The sequence below is a fragment of the Typopeltis vanoorti genome, chromosome 6, assembly GCF_054136105.1.
Source record: "Typopeltis vanoorti isolate ZY-2024b chromosome 6, IOZ_Tvanoo_1.0, whole genome shotgun sequence".
In the NCBI taxonomy this organism is placed as follows: Eukaryota; Metazoa; Arthropoda; class Arachnida; order Uropygi; family Thelyphonidae; genus Typopeltis; species Typopeltis vanoorti.
In genome coordinates, this window is record NC_143554.1 from 102,926,214 (window position 1) to 102,945,510 (window position 19,297).

The 19,297-nt window shown below is 34.8% G+C and overlaps 1 protein-coding gene across 2 annotated transcripts in view; it reads right to left on the reverse strand.

Annotated features, from left to right (window-relative positions):
• The window catches only part of LOC150105765 (alpha-1,3-mannosyl-glycoprotein 4-beta-N-acetylglucosaminyltransferase B-like), a 305,129-nt gene that overhangs the window by 169,728 nt on the left and 116,104 nt on the right, over positions 1-19,297 (reverse strand). For both annotated transcript variants that reach the window (XM_090393561.1, XM_090393560.1), the window contains exon 5: positions 12,952-13,065. In XM_090393561.1, the coding sequence (XP_090249687.1) occupies positions 12,952-13,065 (114 nt within the window). The remainder of the gene's footprint in view (positions 1-12,951; positions 13,066-19,297) is intronic.

A 19,297-nucleotide genomic window follows, 5' to 3' on the forward strand; every position in this document is an offset into this window, starting at 1 on the left:
ACATGTGGAATTACCGGGCTGGTAAGTATGACAAGCTTAGGTGTGTGCTTGGCTCAATGCCATGGAATGTAAAACTGCAATGGCTGGATGTTGATAGTGCATGGGAGGTGGTTAAGAACTGTTTGCATGAGGCAATGGTTGACTGTATACCAAGAGTCCGAATAATAAATCAAGTAGGGGTTAAATGGATGAATAACACTATTAAGCTTGAGTTGCAAAAAAAGAAACAATTGTGGAGGGAATTTAAGGAGAAGGGTGACCATCAGGTGCAGGATCAGTATAAAGCTCAGGCCAGGATGGTAACAAGGGTGGTAAGAAAAGCAAAAGCAGATTACGAAAGGAAATTGGCCATGCAGGCTAAAGAGAATCCCAAACAGTTTTTTCAATATGTTGCAAGTAAAAGGGAAAATGCTCATGGTAGAATGATCTTAAAAAATGCTGAGGGTAGGGAGGTAACCGAATCAGTTGATGTTGTGGAATTACTGAGCAAGCACTTTGCAAGAGTATATCATCCAGGTGGTGACTTTGCAGAAATGGAAGAACCAACAGCTTATACTGGAATTGTGATGAATGAAGTAGAGGTAACTAATCTATTACAGAACCTCAATGTCAATACATCTATGGGATTGGATGGTATACCAGCTCGTGTCGTACATGAAGCGGCCAAAGAATTGTCAGTGCCCTTGACCATTTTGTTTAATTTGATCCTCAGGACTGGGTCAGTCCCAAGGGGGTGGAAAGAGGGGAAAATAGTTCCACTGCACAAAGGTGGTTCCAAGGCTGCTGTTGAAAATTACCGGCCAATCAGCATAACAGGAATCATTATCAAGGTCTTAGAGAAAATAGTCAAGAGGAAAATACAAGATTGGATAGAAGAAAATGGGATACTGTATCAGGGACAGCATGGTTTTGTGAAGGGCAGGTCATGCCTCAGTAACTTGCTCACGTATTATAACAGTGACGGCTGAACTGGATAAGGGTAATGGGTTTACAGTGATTCTACTGGACCTTGCTAAGGCCTTTGACAGGATACCACATTGAATTCTAATCAGTAAATTGCAGCATATGGGGATGGACATAGGGTTGGTGAGATGGATAGGAGAGTGGTTGACGGAGAGATATCAGAGAGTGGTTTATTCAGGAGTGGAGTCAAAAAGACGTCTTGTGACTAGTGGAGTGCCGCAGGGCTCTGTTCTTGGACCACTGCTTTTCAATTTGTTCATCAATGATATTGGAAAGGATTTGAGAGGAAGTGTTCACTTGTTTGCTGATGATGCAAAGTTGGGTAGAGCAATTGTGAGTGCACAGGATGTCAAAATTTTACAGGATGATTTGAATAGTTTGGAGAACTGGGCTAGGAAAAATGGATGTCAGTTTAATGTGGCAAAGTGTAAGGTTATGCACTTTGGGGTGAAAAGAATAGCAGCAGTTTACTGCATTGGTGGAACCGTGCTCCAGGAAATTGATGAGGCACAAGATTTAGGAGTGTTGGCAGATAAGGAATTGAAATTTAGGGGACACATTGCAAAAGTGGCCAAATCAGCTCATCAAATCACTTGGTTGCTGAAGAATACATTGACAAGCAGAGACAAGCAGGTTATTGTTCCTCGGTATCGAGCCTTGATAAGACCCCATCTCGACCACTGTGCTCAGATTTGGTCACCTAGGTTTCTTCTTGATGGGGAGGAGGTGGAGAGGATCCAGAGGCGAGTGACCAAGATGATAGCAGGTCTGTGGAATGAACCGTATGAGAACAGGTTGAGGATTTGTGGGTTGCAAAAATTGGTTGATAGGCAGAGGAGGGGAGATATGATTGAGACATTCAAATTACTGAAGGGTTTCTATAAAATTAATTCAGAAGATATTTTTGAGAACAGGGCTGGTTGTATGAGGACTAGGGGACATCCATGGAAACTGGGCAAAAGTGTGGTTAGTAAAGGTGTTAGAGCTGGGTTCTTTACTTTTAGAGTAGTGAATGAGTGGAATGCGCTCCCTGAGTCTGTGGTGGATGCTGTGACAGTGAATGAGTTTAAGGCAAGGTATGATAGATACTGTATGAATGTCGAATAGTTGTGATGAATATGATTGGGGACCTCCCTCAATGAGTCTAATGACTCCCTGGAGTTGCCCGTAATAATAGTAATGATAGATTTGTATCCCCTTAATGATTATTAAGGATGCCAGAAAAATAGCCGTTTCGCTTTCAATTTATGTTATAATCTTAAAACCCTTTAACCCTATTGTTTCATCAATTTTTTTTAGGATCTATAAGACATAAAATTAATTATTTTTTGTTCTCTGTGTTTACCAGAGCTTCTCAGCTCTCCCCCTTGTATAATTGTATATATATACTGTTAAATTTACTGTTTTAAAAATGAAGCCTAAACACGTAAAAACAAAGCATAAGTGAACGAAGCTGCTGGAAGTGCGAAAACTTACAGCTAAGCAGAAGTACTGCAGTATTGTTGCTGAAGATGTAAGGGAAGATAATTCTATGCCTGATATATCCCAATTAAAACAAATTATTAGACAATTGATGAGAGAATTAGAAAAAGTTGTTAAACAAAAAAATTCAACAGGACAAGAAGAAGGAAAAAATTCAAGCAGGTAAGACAACAATGAATGATTACACTAAAAATAAGATAAGCCAGTTATAAGAAATACATATATAATAAATAGAAATATAAGAAAAATGAAGTGATATGCAGTATGGTGACTGAATCGTGAAATTTGCGCTTGCTGAAGGAGTCATTACTTTGAGCTTCTGGGAGCAAAAATTAAAAATACAGCATATGTAATAGAGAAACAGAAAAGTAAAGGATATGGAAGTGCTTACTGGAATTAATGATTTAAATAGTGATAAATATAATATGAGAGAGAGAGAAATAGAAAGGTTTGTTGGAAAGCAAGAAAGAAAAGTGAAAGAATAAAAAATTGTTAGCTTAAATTGTACATATTTGGTTCTGATGTATTAAAATAAAGAACTTTTATTATTAAAAGACCAGAAGATAAATTATAAAATATACAAAGAGCCAACAAGTTTCACTAGCCACTGTCTAGCATTTTCAAGGCTGAACTTGGTGTGAAAACAAATGCATTAAGTTATATTTCAAACATACACTTTAGCAACTGTTAGGCCGTTACATTTGATCATTCTGTTTGAAGGCGTGCATGTGTTCGAAAGCTTCAGTCAGATTCCAGTACATGACCACGTGTTGTGTAGTTTTTTGCATATTGTAATTCTGTCGAACTGAGAGAGATGATGAGATTTTTCCATATGTCTTTAAGAATGATACCCTGATTTCTATTTAAATTATTGCCTGTGCGTAGCACCATAGCTGCTTCTTTTAAAGTTCTGTATCTGTAGTCATTCTCGATGTAAGGCATAGAACTGTTTTTCCAATCCATAACGTGATTTGATGTTGAGAAATGTTGAGCTAAACCAGATGTGATGATTCTATTATGATTGACATCCCCCACATGTTCCTTCTGTCTTATTTCAAAACTTCTAGGAGTCTGACCAATGTAATAAAGGCCACACGTGCATGGAATTTCATATACTCCAGGACATTTGAAGAAAGGTACCTCATCTTTAGGTGATCTTAAGATTTGTCTGATTATGGTAGTTGGTTTAAAAACCACTCTGATGTTATGAGCTTTTAACATTCTCGCCAATTTTGTGGACACATATTGGGGCACCATAACACGTTGTTGGTGGTTGTCTTTAAATAGCCATTTGTTTAAAATGTTAGAAGAGTATCCATTAAGAGATAGAGTGTTAGCTATTAGTGACAGTTCTCTCTGCACATCTGTTTCTTTTGAAATAGACCTTAAGGCTCTATTACGGAGCATGTGAATGATGCTGTGTTTTTGTGATCTATGATGGTTGGACGAATAATGTAGATATCTACCAGTATCTGTGGGTTTCTTGTAAATGGACAGTTGGAAATTGTTATCTTCTCTCCTCACTAGGATGCCAAGAGAAGGAAGTTCTTTGTTCTTCTCTAGTTCTATAGTGAATTTGATCTTATTGTGTAGTGAGTTGATTTTGTTCAGAAACCCGAGAAGGTTTTCCATGGTATCTTTCCAGATGATGAAACGTCATCGACATATCTCCACCAAATTGACGGTTTTGGTACAATGGTGGAAAGAATATCCTTTTCAAGTTTTTCCATAAAAAGGTCTGCACATGGTGGTGACAGAGGACTACCCATGGCTAGACCTTCCAATTGTTTGTATACAGTGTTGTTAAATTTGAAGAAATTTGATTTCAGGCAATGATGAAACAGCTGCGTGATGTCTTGAGGGAAAAGATCTTTCAGAATGTTAACCACCTCTACGATCGGTACATTAGTGAATAAGAACACTACATCAAGACTAGCCATAATGTCTGTTTCTGATATTTTAATACTCTTGATTTTTTCTACAAATTGTTGAGAGTTTTTAATGTAGGTCTCTGTGTGTCTAATTGTTCCTTTCATTAATTTTGCCAGATGCTTTGCTAGTAGGTATGTAGGTGAGGATTTTTTGGTGGAGATATGTCGATGACGTGTTCATCATCTGGAAAGATGCCATGGAAAACCTTCTCGGGTTTCTGAACAAAATCAACTCACTACACAATAAGATCAAATTCACTATAGAACTAGAGAAGAACAAAGAACTTCCTTTTCTTGACATCCTAGTGAGGAGAGAAGATAACAATTTCCAACTGTCCATTTACAAGAAACCCACAGATACTGGTAGATATCTACATTATTTGTCCAACCATCATAGATCACAAAAACACAGCATCATTCACATGCTCCATAATAGAAACTTAAGGTCTATTTCAAAAGAAACAGATGTGCAGAGAGAACTGTCACTAATAGCTAACACTCTATCTCTTAATGGATACCCTTCTAACATTTTAAACAAATGGCTATTTAAAGACAACCACCACCGTGTTACGGTGCCCCAATATGTGTCCACAAAATTGGCGAGAATGTTAAAAGCTCATAACATCAGAGTGGTTTTTAAACCAACTACCATGATCAGACAAATCTTAAGATCACCTAAAGATGAGGTACCTTTCTTCAAATGTCCTGGAGTATATGAAATTCCATGCACGTGTGGCCTTTCTTACATTGGTCAGACTTCTAGAAGCTTTGAAATAAGACAGAAGGAACATGTGGGGGATGTCAATCATAATAGAATCATCACATCTGGTTTAGCTCATCATTTCTCAACATCAAATCACGTTATGGATTGGAAAAACAGTTCCATGCCTTACATCGAGAATGACTACAGATACAGAACTTTAAAAGAAGCAGCTATGGTACTACGCACAGGCAATAATTTAAATAGAAATCAGGGTATCATTCTTAAAGACATATGGAAAAATCTCATCATCTCTCTCAGTTCAACAGAATTACAATATGCAAAAACTACACAACACGTGGTCATGTACCGGAATCTGACTGAAGCTTTCGAACACATGCACGTCTTCAAACAGAATGATCAAATGTAACGGCCTAACAGTTACTAAAGTGTATGTTTGAAATATAACTTAATGCATTTGTTTTCACACCAGTTCAGCCTTGAAAATGCTAGACAGTGGATAGTGAAACTTGTTGGCTCTTTGTATATTTTATCATTTATCTTCTGGTCTTTTAATAATAAAAGTTCTTTATTTTAAATTGTTAGCTTATTACCTAGATACAACAGAACTGAGTTATGAAAGAGGGCTAGGATGGCAAATGATTCAATTCACAGGCTGTGCAGAAAAAAAATCAATGCAAGTTTTTGGATGTGCAGAGTGATCCTGATGGTAGAAAAGACTTGTATAATTGGGACTTGTATAGTTGAGACAAACGAGATGTCAGAGAAACTAGATCATCATGGAAGGAATGGTGAGAAAGTGTGTAAATATGCAATGATAATATCACTGAGGATGATCATGAATCTGGCAATGGATGGAAATTTGGGTTCAGACTTTTTTTTGAGTGTGCCTGTGGATGGAAAGGAGAAAGTTGTCAACTGGGTAAAGCAGACTGCAGATGTAAGTATATGAAAAAGCCAAGAGATAAGATAACTTTCTGTGCAGATATACAAATGCCAGGAGTATCAGAAACAAAGGGATAGAACTCGTTGCCTTGTGTATTTGCATTAGTGAAACCTGGCAATTAGAGTCAGATGTAGTAACTGGAAATGAGTGTCAAAGGGCATAGTATTATTAGGAAGGGCAAGAGAGGAGGGGCGATATGAGGTGTTACTGATGATATCAGATTATTTGTGTCCAGTTAGGGTAGAAATTCATGAAAGAAATAAAGTCTCATGTGGCATTAACTTTAAGGCTATCTGGTATGAATTCAAGGCTAACAGGATAAAATATATGGTGGTACATTGCTACAGTCCTGGTAGTTCAGCTACTGGGGGGAAAACTAAATGCATCACCATTTTACCCTGCATAATAAGGGAGTAATCATTATGGCTGGATTAAATCATCCAAACATTGAAGGGCTAGAAGAGAAATCTAATGTAAGAGTGAAAGAAAATTTACTGAGCTGTTTCTTGACAACTTTCTGAAGCAGCATGTGAAAGAAGGGACTCGAGGTTAAAGAGTTAGATCTGATCATAACCTCAGAAGTTTCAGTTAAGAATGCGACTGTTTTATTACCAGTTGTAATCCTATTAGCTGTACTGTTTCCAGAGGTAGTAACTATATGCATGTTCCAATGTTACCACTACCCCAGAAAATAAGAATGAGGTTCATGAGCTGTTGCATAACCTGGATATTAATGGATGAATGTTAAATAAATGTTCAGCTGAAATGGATTGGCAACCGACATATTTTATAACTTGGGTCTCAGTTCAGAAAAATACATTCTTTTCATTCATCAAGAAAATGCATTACTTCAATTCCAAATGTACAATTGTAAAAGAATGCATTGTACAAGAGTGGTGCAAAAACTGATGTCTAACTACAGACTTATTAGTATCTCTGGAATGGATTTTAGATAAGCCCAGTAAGACCTCGCATACAGATATAATAATCCAACAGACAAGTTTAGGTGTTGAATGTTATTCGTAACTTATTTTAACAGTATTACAACACCAACCCAATTAAATTATATATATATATATAAAAAAAAATATATTTATTAACTGCCTAATATTTTGCTGTATTTCAAACCACCTTCCGAGATTATTGTGTTTCAGCTAACATGCAAACAACTTTTTTTTTTTTTTTTACTTAAAATAAAGAGCCAATAGGCTTCACTTCGGCGATGTAACATTATTTAAATTAAGGGGATTTTTTTTTTTTTTCCCAAGTTGGCTTGGTGTTGTAATATCATTAAAATAAGTCATGATTAAGTGAAAAGTTAAATCTGGAGAAACCTAAAAAGGATTTCCAAATGTCACTTAGAATCAGTCCTCAAATGGTCCAAAATATACTATTCTCAATCCTACTCTGCAGCCAACTTCTAACATGCACTACAGAAACTCGATTTCTATCCCTTCCATTCAGCAGTCTTTTAACCAAAATTGCTAATCTCCTCAAATCGCATAACATCAAAGTGGCATTCAAATCTATTCTCACCATACACAGTCTCCTTTGCTCCTCCAAAGCCAACAAACAACCTTTCTACAAACATCCCAAGGTTTACAGAATTCCATGTTCACGTGGCCTTTCCTACATAGGTCAGACTTCCAGAAGTTTTGAAAGAACATCTCAGTGATGTGGCTAGTAATACAAAAAAAAATATCCAGTTTATTTTAATCGCTCTTCTTTGCAAGAACCAATTCCAAACAACTTTTGTCTTCTCTCCATACAATAGAGTTCAACTTTTCAACTAAAGGTAATGTGTTACCCTTCACTGTCTCCATGTGTTTTCTATTACTTATACTACAATAATACTTTCACTTAGCTTGTTAATTTATATTTTGCATTTGCTGAGCATACATGTATATATTTTACTCTGAAAAAGCCACAAGTAATCTGTGATGAAATTAGTTGGTTTCTTTTAATCTTTTTATGTATTTTCCTAGTTAAAATAACTAGTTTTGCATAATTAATTGCTCTAACAAATTTGGTATGAAAATCAGCACGAATATTGACAACATCAGCTGCATTGAATATGAAATTTACAAAGTAAATAATGCATTTTCAGTTAAGGCATTTTAGCAAAGTTTTATATTTTCAATATATTTGTCATGTATTGACTTCATCAATATATTTACTATATTGACTTTGTCAATATAGTAAATATACAATAGAATAAGCAAAGCTGCTACTATGACAGGGAGTTAGAATAATACATTTATATATAATGAGAAATGAGTAATACTACACTTGTTGTACACAAAATTGTGTACAGCAAGTGACCATTAGTGACTTTCCTCTTCAGTCAATGTCATTCCACCATAACCATTTTTATTTTTTTTGCTGGCTGCATATCATCAAAAGAGCTCCCCAGCATTTTTGTTTTAGCTTCATTAGCTAACTGCTGCTCATACTACTGCACTTTTGCTACCCAAACCAACCGATTCACTCTCCTCACCTGTTCTTTGTACTCCTCATGGAACTGATTATTATTATCATCACTCATTTTATGTTGCATCCATAATGCCTTCTTTCTCTATATTGAATGCTTAATCTCTCCAATTATCCATTTCACAACTACCTTATTTAACCCTCTGACTCTTGGAATAAATTTAGACGTTACTTTTGCAAGATATAGTTCTTGAATATTACTCAACTAGCATTCATCTCGTTTCCACTCAACTCTTCACTCCATGCTACATCTACAAGCTGACTCCTAAGCTTCCCTCCCATAATCACCAGCCTTGTAGTTCCACATATACCCTTTCCTCACAGAAGTGCTCACATAGCTGGCAACCACCCAGGTAATCACTTCATGGTCACTCTCACCAACTAAAGATTTGATGCCTCATTTATAATAACTGATAGCACCCATATATAAAAAGAAAAATAAAACAATGTGAGAATTACAGAGATATTTCCCTACTGAGTGTTCCTGGTAAGATTTATGCAAGTATCGTTCAGAAACAGTTGAGGATTGTAGTTAAGCTTGGAGAAGAACAAGCTGGATTCAGGGCAAATAGAGGCTACCAGGATCAGATTTTCACTTTACAATAAATAGTTAAGAAATCATGGGATTATAACAGATTTGTAAAAGGCACATATGATAAGGTGTCAAGAGAGAAACTATTCAAAATAACTACAGTTGTATGGTGGCAATGGGGCATTATATCAAGCAATACTTAGTCTTTATTTGAGTTGTGGGTCTGCAGTTAGAATTGAAGTACAAGAAGATGGTTTAATGTTAAATCTGGTGTCAGACAAGGATATACTTTACCTCTGTTATTCATTATCTATATGGATCACATTATGAAGAAAAGTGGTATTAAACCTGATATCAAAATTGGAGATGTTAATCTCAGTTCTTGCTTTATGCAGATGATATTTTACTTCTAAATAAATCCAGTACAAGTCTGCAAGATTCCCTGACTAAATTGAATAACTGTTGTAATAGATATGACATGAAGGTGAGCAATAACAAGGCAAAGATGATGAAAATAGGCAGAAGCATTGAAAATATCAACTGCATTGGGAATGGAGAACCTATAGAACAAGCAAAACATTTGAGCTACTTAGACATGATTTTTAATGAAGATGGTAAATTAAATATGAAAATAGACAACAGAATCAACAAAGCTGGTATGGTAGGAATTAACTAAATAAATTTATATAGAATAAGAGAGAATTAATCAAAAGGCTAAATTAGCTGTACACAAAACTTCTTTTCAAACCAATTTTAACTTATGGATCTGAGAACTGGGTTAAAGATAAAACAGTTGACCAAAGACTAGAGACCACAGATATGAAAGTTCTGAGAAAGATTAGAGGGATGAGCAGATGGTATTAATGGCAATATCATATTAAAAATGAGGATATTAGGAAAGAACTAGATATTGTTAGCATCTAGGAAAGCGTTAGCAGAGCTAATCTCTGTGGAATGGTCACTTAATGGGAGAGGAAAGATTAGCAAATCAAGTGTTTTCTGCCAGGTTGGCAGGAAAAAGACCCAAAGGAAGACCAAGATATAGATGGATTGATAAAGTAAAAAGTGTTTTAGAAGACAGTCTTGACTAACACACTGATTTTGAGGAAAATTAGTGATGGAAGTTAGTAATGATGTAAGTTTTTTATGTAGTACAACAATCCCTCGATTAATGTGCCTAATGCATTCTTTAAAACAGGCACATTAATCGAAAATGCACCAATCGAATATAAAAAAAACTATTGCAAAAAGTATAATTCGTTCCTCAAATTTCATTTTTTGACCCTTATTTTTTTTTCATTATTACAGAATTAAGGCATATCTCAAGGCCTAGTTAAAGGAAAAATCATGAAGCTGAAAGACAATAAAACATATTTGGAATATAAATTTAAGATTCTACTTCTTAACAAAGAATTGGGCTAACGTAATTTGGCAGGCATTCTGTTTCTTTTTTTTCATACAACTGACGGTATTGCCCTATTGCCTCTTCTACTACATCTGCAAATTTTACTACTTCTCTCTTCATCAGGACCAGCCTCTATGTATTGCTGTTTAAAAACTTCAATTATACAAAAAACATTTTCAAATTGTTTCTGTGAAATCTCTTTGAGCTTGTCAGTGATTAAATTTCTTCATATTCTTCAGGATCTTCCTGCTGTGCATCTGAATTTAGCAAGTCTGAATCATTCTATTTCTAGGAATGAGATTTAATTAACTTAGATTCATTCGAAAAGCCTCTAAAATCATTTGCACAATGTGGAGGAATGTGCTTCCAAACGGCTCGCATATTGCTAGTGATAGCCCTTTCTTTCAAGGTTGCAAAGAGACTTAATGCTTTTAATTTAATAAAGTAAGTGCTTAGCGGGATCCATTTTTGGTTAAAATCTTCGATCCATGTAGAAAGAAGTCTCTCTAATTGATTCAGTATAATAATTTGATTTTGAGTGGTCTGCATGCATGATGAACTTGAAGCAGTCTTACCTTTCTCTTTGTATTCAGCAGCTTTTGCTTAAAATTGCTCTTATAGTTGATTCACATTTTTTTGTGTTCTTGTCCTATCTTTGCTCTGGGCTCACCTTGTTCATTTTTCTTTATTATTTCAAGTTTTTCTTCCAATGAGATTACTTATCGAATCATTTTCACAGTTCCACTTTTTTGCTCACTAATTCTTTTACTCATGATTAAAGGTTGAAAAACAATTGCAAAGGAGGCAAGAGATATGATAATCAAAATACTATGTAATTAGCAGATGACATAAATAAAGGAGATAAATTTGGAACATAGTGTACATGGAAATAGTGTAGTATGCCATTAAAAAATAACTTTGTAAAATGTTTTAAATCAGTAACTAAGTTATTTCATCTTGGTGAGTGATTTTTTAAAATAGATAGCCATAAAAAATGTATAGATAGAAAATTTTTACAATCTGTAACATTTATTTTTAAGATGTATATAGATGCACTAATCGAATCTGGGTATAGAAAAAAAATGATGCACTAATCGAAAACACATTAATTGGAGGTGCATTAATTGAGGGATTGCTGTACTATCAATCTTGTACGCCCTCCTTCAGGGTATATGTCAAAATTTTGATAATGACGACAAGGAACTCTTCCTTTTTCATTGTGTCAGTTGCTTTCTCTAAAGCCTCAAAAAACTCCTCCATTTCTATCTTGATAGAACCCGCTGTGGGACCATAAACAAAAATAAGTCTCATTGTCCAGTTCCCCATTCTGATATTTGTCCACATCACTCTACTTGATAATGCTTGCCATTCAAGAATATTAGCCTCTTATTTTGTGTTCAATACTATAGCTACACCTTCTTTTCCCTGATTGTTAATGCCTGAATATAATGTTTTGTATTTATTGCTGAGAAAGATCTCACCAGTTTGTCTTTTTTTTTTTTTGTTTCAGTCACCCCTATTATATCAATCTGGTACTTATCCAATTTCTCAGCCAGCTCCATTTCTTTACCATTCAGGCTTCTTATGTTGATAGTACCAATCTTGAACTCTGGTGATGTTGATTTGGGATGTGTTTCAGGATTTGTTCCGGTAGCTAACTTTTCACTGTTCGCCCTAATTCCCTGGCAAAAACAACAGGGGCCTTGTTGAACTGGGAGACGTCCCAGCTTGCATGAAATTTTGTCATGTTGTACCATCATTTTATATTTTGGTTTAAGCCAATAAGAAGACAATATGGTTGGCCAAATCCCAAATTGCTGACCATCCTCATTTGTTAAGTATCCAGGAAGATACCTAATGGGGTGCACCCTGAGAAGGTGAGAATTGGACATTAGGTCAGAAGCCCTGGTCTGTTCTCTGCATTCCTTTACAGGCATAGTGGAAGTCTCCTCTCAGTTATACAGCTTTGACCCATAAGCTCCCCTGGGGGAGTTTAAGGGTCAAATATGCGCTGGTAGGGTTGTCCTAGATGTGTGAAGGTTGACTGTGCCGCTTTGTCAAACTTTGGTAGGCAAAGAGAAGTTATCTCACAACTTCTTAAAAGACAGGCGATGATACTCATCTCCTCTAAGTAGAGTAGATGGGAATCAGCTGTCTTTAATTAACCACTATTTAAATATGAAGGAAAACGTACAGAATGTCATGCCAGCTCGGTATACAATAAAATTGAGGAAATTGTAAATGTTGTAGTCTTAAATTGAGATTTCATTGTATACAGCTTTAATGTAGTGTCCATCGCTAGTAATGATTTTTAAACTTTCACATGTCATAAGTAATATTACAACTTGACAACACCATGTTATTCTAAGAAAACTAATAATTACATTAACCTGTGTGTCTTTGCATGAATAAATAAATACTGGCAAAATTGTTACTGAAAAACTTACTAAAAAATAAGATTTTTTACTTATAAATTCTTACTTGACACGATCTAAAGGATCGCCTAAAGTCTGACGAAGACTATTAAAATCAGGATAATAGCTAGATGGTGGAGCTACAACTTCTAATAATCCTGAGGAAATGTGTTCTGGAAACCTATAAATAAAAATTATTATTATTATTACATGACACCTCCAAGGAGTCCAAGAACTCATCACAGGAGGACAATCTCTCATCCTCTCCCCCTATTACCTAATTCTCCTCCTACACACAAATATCATCAATGCTATCTATAGTCCACACCACCAACAATAGTATTTTTTTGTCTGTAAATTGCATGTGTTCTCCTGGCTAGGTTGCCTGTATACAGGATGAAAAATCCAAGATTCTGGGAGAAAAAAAAACTGCTACCTCCATATGAGATTGGCTAACTCACCTTCAATTCAAAAAAGTCCACTTAAAGATTCTTCTCATCATGGCAAGAATCGAACTCGGGCCTCTTTCAACTGAAGGGTACAATGTGCCGTCGTTCTTCCAATTGCACTATGGAATGTTAAATTATAATAAAAATAAAAATGAAATAAATCAATTCTTGACATATAATCTCAAAACTCTGCCTTAGGAAAGGGGGAAGGAGGACTTTCCCCATGCTGATTCCAAGACTGAATAGAAGATGAGGGTTGGCAATGGGCTAATCACCTTTCCCTATTAAAACTTCTGGATTATGGAAACCAAGAATTCAAGAAAACTGGAATACCAGGTGTATCGACCTGCAGGATTCCTGATGACTACTATTTAAGATGGCAATAGTATAATAACTAGATGGTGAAAACTTATTTACCCACACTACCAGCCAGGACGTATATAAACGTCCACATTACCATGGATGCAAAGTGCATATTAAAATTGTAATACCATTGATATTACACTGAAATTTATTATGGATCCGAAGCTTTTGAGGATGTGTATTTGATCTTTAATGGCCGGTAAGATGGTCAAGCTTCCTTTATGTCTTTATGTTTAAATAAGCTTCCTAGGAGGATGCTTATTCAAACATAAAGACATACATAAAATTATCTGGATATCATTAGATGATAAAAACAAAACATCACAGATAAAGTTTCAAGATCAAGGCCCTACATAATCTTTGTTCACCACTTTCACCTAAACAGAAAATGTTAATTGCAACATGACATGTTAGGACTATGTTTCAAATTGGAAAGATATGACAAGTTATAAAGGAAATGGGAAAGTTAGAATAGACATTTTAGGAATAAACTGAGCTGAGATGGAGAGGCTTTGATAAAAAATGTAGATGGATATCAAATATTGTGTTCAGGATCAGGTGAAAGTCATGAAAGAGATGTGGTGCTTATATTTAGTGCAGACACAAGTAAAATATTGCTAAACTGGAAGTCTATAAGTGAGTAGATAATAATGGCTACATTATATTCAAGATATTGTTACATTTTATGATGGTCGTCTGCACCATTGTAATATTTTTTTACTTATTCTTATTGTCTTGTATCTTAAATTCAATCATGCCTTTATTAATACGTGTGCTGCCCTCCCAGCACCTTAAATCTTAACCGACTATGCTGCTTTACGCTAAAATTTACTTTAATCTGCTTAACATATATCTCACTGTTAATCTTATTAATTCTTATTCCCTGTTCCCACCGCTAGTAAACAGACTAAGTTAGCCTATCCATGATATACAGGTTACCAATTCTCACACTAATCAATTAGAAAAATTTATTTTATTAACGAATGTGCTATTCTAATTGAGCTTATATAGTTAAAGAATTAAGGTAGGGAAGACGGGGTAAGATCAGAGTTAATATATTATAGCAAGTCGTGGTGATTCTCAATCTAATGTGGACTAGGGTTTGTCAGTTTTTAAAAACAGGGTTTAAAAACCGGGTTTTTTTTTTTTTGGATAAATTTGTAAAATTCAAAAACTGGTTTTTAAATTTAAAAAACCAATTTTAGATACCATAATTAATATGTAAAAATTAATTATTAAATTAAAAACAAACATTTTGACTTGAAATCACCTCAAGCACAAGTATATTGTTGTAGAACTAATCTTCATGAGTCAGGCAAATGTTTGACATGCAAATTCACAAATGCATTCTATTATGCTATTCTATGTGGCACCCGCAGCACATAGACTGACCGATGACATCAGATGTGTTGCTCACCCCCACCAGACCAGTTTAGTCCTGCATGTGCAGTACACAACGTGCCACGACAGCTCCATTCACTTGGAGGTTTGGGATAATTTCAAAAAGGTTGGAAAAGACAGGGCATGCTGCAATCATTGTAATAAAACATTGCGCTGCAAAGGATCATCTACAAGCAAAATACAAAATTTCTCTTGAATTTTGCTCATTCTATATGATTCTATATAATATGATTTCGTAATATTATGCAATCATGTTTCCGACTGTGGATTCCCTATGTCTGACAATTACAAACAATCAATTTCCCAAATTGGAAAAATTTGCCAATTTTTTAGAAAATCTCCTGCAAGAGATAGCATCCTTCAGAATTACGTAAAACCTGAAAAAGGAAGGGAATTAAGTCCAATTCTTGACTGCCAAATGAGATGGAATAGTTTAGAGGCCATGATTGAAAGATTTATAACATTAAAAGAATGTGTTGTTTTAGCTTTGAATGATATTGGTGATTCTCATATGTGGAATGAAGCTCAACATCCTAAACTCATGGAGCTTCTTAAAGTGTTGGGACCAGTATGTCTAGCAGCTGAGCCCTCAGGGCTGAGAGATGCCAATTTATTAACAAGTGAAGGCATACTTGAATTTGTTAAATGAACTAAAAAAATTTAAAGAATGAAATTAGTTCCAAATTATGAAATGCTTTAGAACAGTGCTTCCCAAACTTATGGATGTAAAGGCCCCATTCGAAAAATCAAAATAGTTCATGGTTCCCCCATCTAAAAAAAATTCTTAATACAGACATATATTATAATATTTATTGTTTTCATATTCAATACAAAACATACACAGCGAATGTTGCAAAAATCAAATGTAAATATTACATTTTTTGCATCTTATAGACACATTTGACATGATCTTAAAACATTTTAAATTTGTTTTCATTATATCATGGCTCCCCTCAAGAAAAAGCGCTGCTTTAGAAGTACAAATTCAAGAAAGAAGACAAGTTGGATTGGTAACTCTTTGGCTATATTTGCAAAATCCACAAAATATTTTAACAAAGAAATTGACTAGCTTCAAAACTCAATATTATTAAGTTGAAACTATTAATCAGGGCAATGCTCTAAAAGAAGCCATGGAAAAAACCGATTCATAGGTTTCTTGAGGAACCTGAAGAAATAATATCAAATCCAAAGAAACTGAAGGCTGAATTTTCAGTATTTGATGCAACTAATAAAAGAACAAAGAATTTAGATTTATTATTTGATGCCCTGAAAATGATAAAACTGAGTTTGGTAGCCAGTGAGAAAGTATTTTTTTATTTCAGACAATTTTATATCTAATATAAGAACAAGATTAAATATTTGTTCAGTGGACATTTTGTTTTTTTGAAATCATTTTCTGAAGAAAAATACTAAATGAAATAAAAATTTATCATTCATATGTTGTATGGATTTTAGTTATTTTAGTTTATTTATTTATTTATTTATTTTTTTATGGGCTTACTTTTATGGGCTTTGTCAGTGTCAACACAAGAATTGCAAGAGAGGGGTGGGGGGGCACAAAAACTAATATTAAAAAAATGGGACACACATGAAAGATGGTTGAGAAACACCGAGTTACAGAGATGTAGAGAATTAGTACTGAAGCATGACATGATTATTCTTACGAGTGACATGATGCTAAAGTCGGCAAAAGAAATAATGAAGGTGAGAGCATAACAGGAACAAAGCATGTATTTCAAGAAATGAGAATAAGTTTCCTTTAAATAAGCTCACTAGGAGGAAACTTATTTAAACAAAGACATACATAAAATGACCTGGCTGTCATCAGATGGTTAAAATAAAACACAAATTGATCATATTGCTATCAACGGTAATTTGAGGAGTTCACTCCTAGAAGTTAAAGTAAAGTAAGGAGCTGATGTACAATCTGATCATTACTTAGTAACAGCCAAAATTAAATTGAAATTGCATGGAATCAAAAAAATTAGAAATCAAAATGGGAGGATAAACTATGTCTAAATTAAAAATGAACAAAATTAAGATTTTTTTTTCTATTATGATAAAAAAAAATCTATTTCATATTTTGGAAAGTGAGAAGCAAGAAATTGAAAAAAATAAAAAGCCAGAAGTCATGACTGAAAAGCAACAGAAAAATTTTAAAACAGTTATAATGAGGTTGCAAGAGACTGTTTGGGTGCTAAGAAAAGGGAAAAGAGCAGAGACTGGTTATCACACAAGATCTAGAAATTCGGAGAAGAAAAGCATAAAAATGCATAAAGTTTGTTAACTTAAGAGGATAAAATTGTTAGAAGATGAAAAAAACACTGATGCGATTTGAAATGTAGAAAACAATATAACTGATATAATTAGAAGTTCAATAATGGAAGAACAACCTATAAGCATAGATTTAAATATTACATCAGAACCTATATCTAAAAATGAAATAACAGAGATGCAATAGAGAAAATGGAAAGTGGAAAGGCTTCAGACCATGATAATATAACAACAGAAATGCTTAAGACAACAAAAGAAACTGCTGCTGATAAACTGCAAGTGATCTTTAACAATGACTGAAAAGATACATGAATAGTAGAAAGAAGCATTAATAATTATAATCCCTAAGAAAGGAGATCTCACTAGATGTGAGAATTGGAGGGGAATTAGTCTACTGTTAACACATGCAAAATTTTTCTGTAAGATATTGATATATAGGATTAAAAATGATTAAAAGAGAAGATATTAAGGCATGAACAAGCTGGTGGAGTACTGTGCATCACATTTTTACTTTAAGGAACATCAGTGAACTTAGCACAGAATTTAGAAGCCCATTATATTTAAATTTTTATAGATTTTGAGAGAGAAATGTTGAGAGAGAAACGTATGGAATTCTTGATAAGTGAAGAAATTCAATCGAGCGTGGGCAAACGGTGGGAGTAATTATGACTCTCACTTGAAGTAGACGTGTTGTGATTGAGCTCTGGTCTAGCTGATTGAGGTTTCCTACTATCTATTGAAAATTTTCATCAGGGGAAGGCTGATGAGTGTAAGACTGCACAATTTATAAATTTATTATTTGCCGAGCAATTTTATAAAGAAATTACAGGATAATAATAGTTTCTCAGTAACATACGTCAACAGAGGGTTCCTGCTGATAGCTACTGAAAATAATTCCCAGCGACTACTTTTGTTATACCGAGTCCGGGTGACCATCGTAGATCCCAAAAAGACATGCCCAGCTCCGTTGCAAAATCCAAGAAGGATTGGGCCTACGTGCTGTCTTTAACGTGGAGTTGGTCGCCCACCATGGTGTACCTGTGTGCCCATCACAGGGAACTAAGATCAAATGATGTCTTGTTGGGAAGAGGTGAGAGTGCCCTTAAAGACTCTCACTGTGCCCCTATGCACATACACCATAGGAAGGTTCTTTCTAACTCCAGACATTCAGTTTCTCGGTGGATTGTGGATCATAAAAAATTAAAATCAATCGGCATGCTACAGAAGTAAAGAATTTTACATACTTGGGAGCAATTGAGATACTCAAGACAGAATGAGATATAATGGAAAGACTGACAAAAGCTAGCACTGCTTTCAGAAAATGAAATAATATATGGAAATCTTCACAATATCATAATAAAACCAAAAGAAAGATCTTCAATAGCAACTTTAAAGCTGTATTATTATTATATGGATCACAGACCCATTGTGTGAGAGTGCCCTTAAAGACTCTCACTGTGCCCCTATGCACATACACCATAGGAAGGTTCTTTCTAACTCCAGACATTCAGTTTCTCGGTGGATTGTGGATCATAAAAAATTAAAATCAATCGGCATGCTACAGAAGTAAAGAATTTTACATACTTGGGAGCAATTGAGATACTCAAGACAGAATGAGATATAATGGAAAGACTGACAAAAGCTAGCACTGCTTTCAGAAAATGAAATAATATATGGAAATCTTCACAATATCATAATAAAACCAAAAGAAAGATCTTCAATAGCAACTTTAAAGCTGTATTATTATTATATGGATCACAGACCCGAAAGCTGACCAAAAAACAAGAAGCTAAATTAAACAGTTTGCAAAAAAAATTGTATGTGTAAAACATTAAAAATATTTTGGCCAAAGGACGACATATGTAAGCTGACAGTGCAAAAAAGCACCACCAATGAAAGAAAACTTCGCAGATGGAAATAGGACAC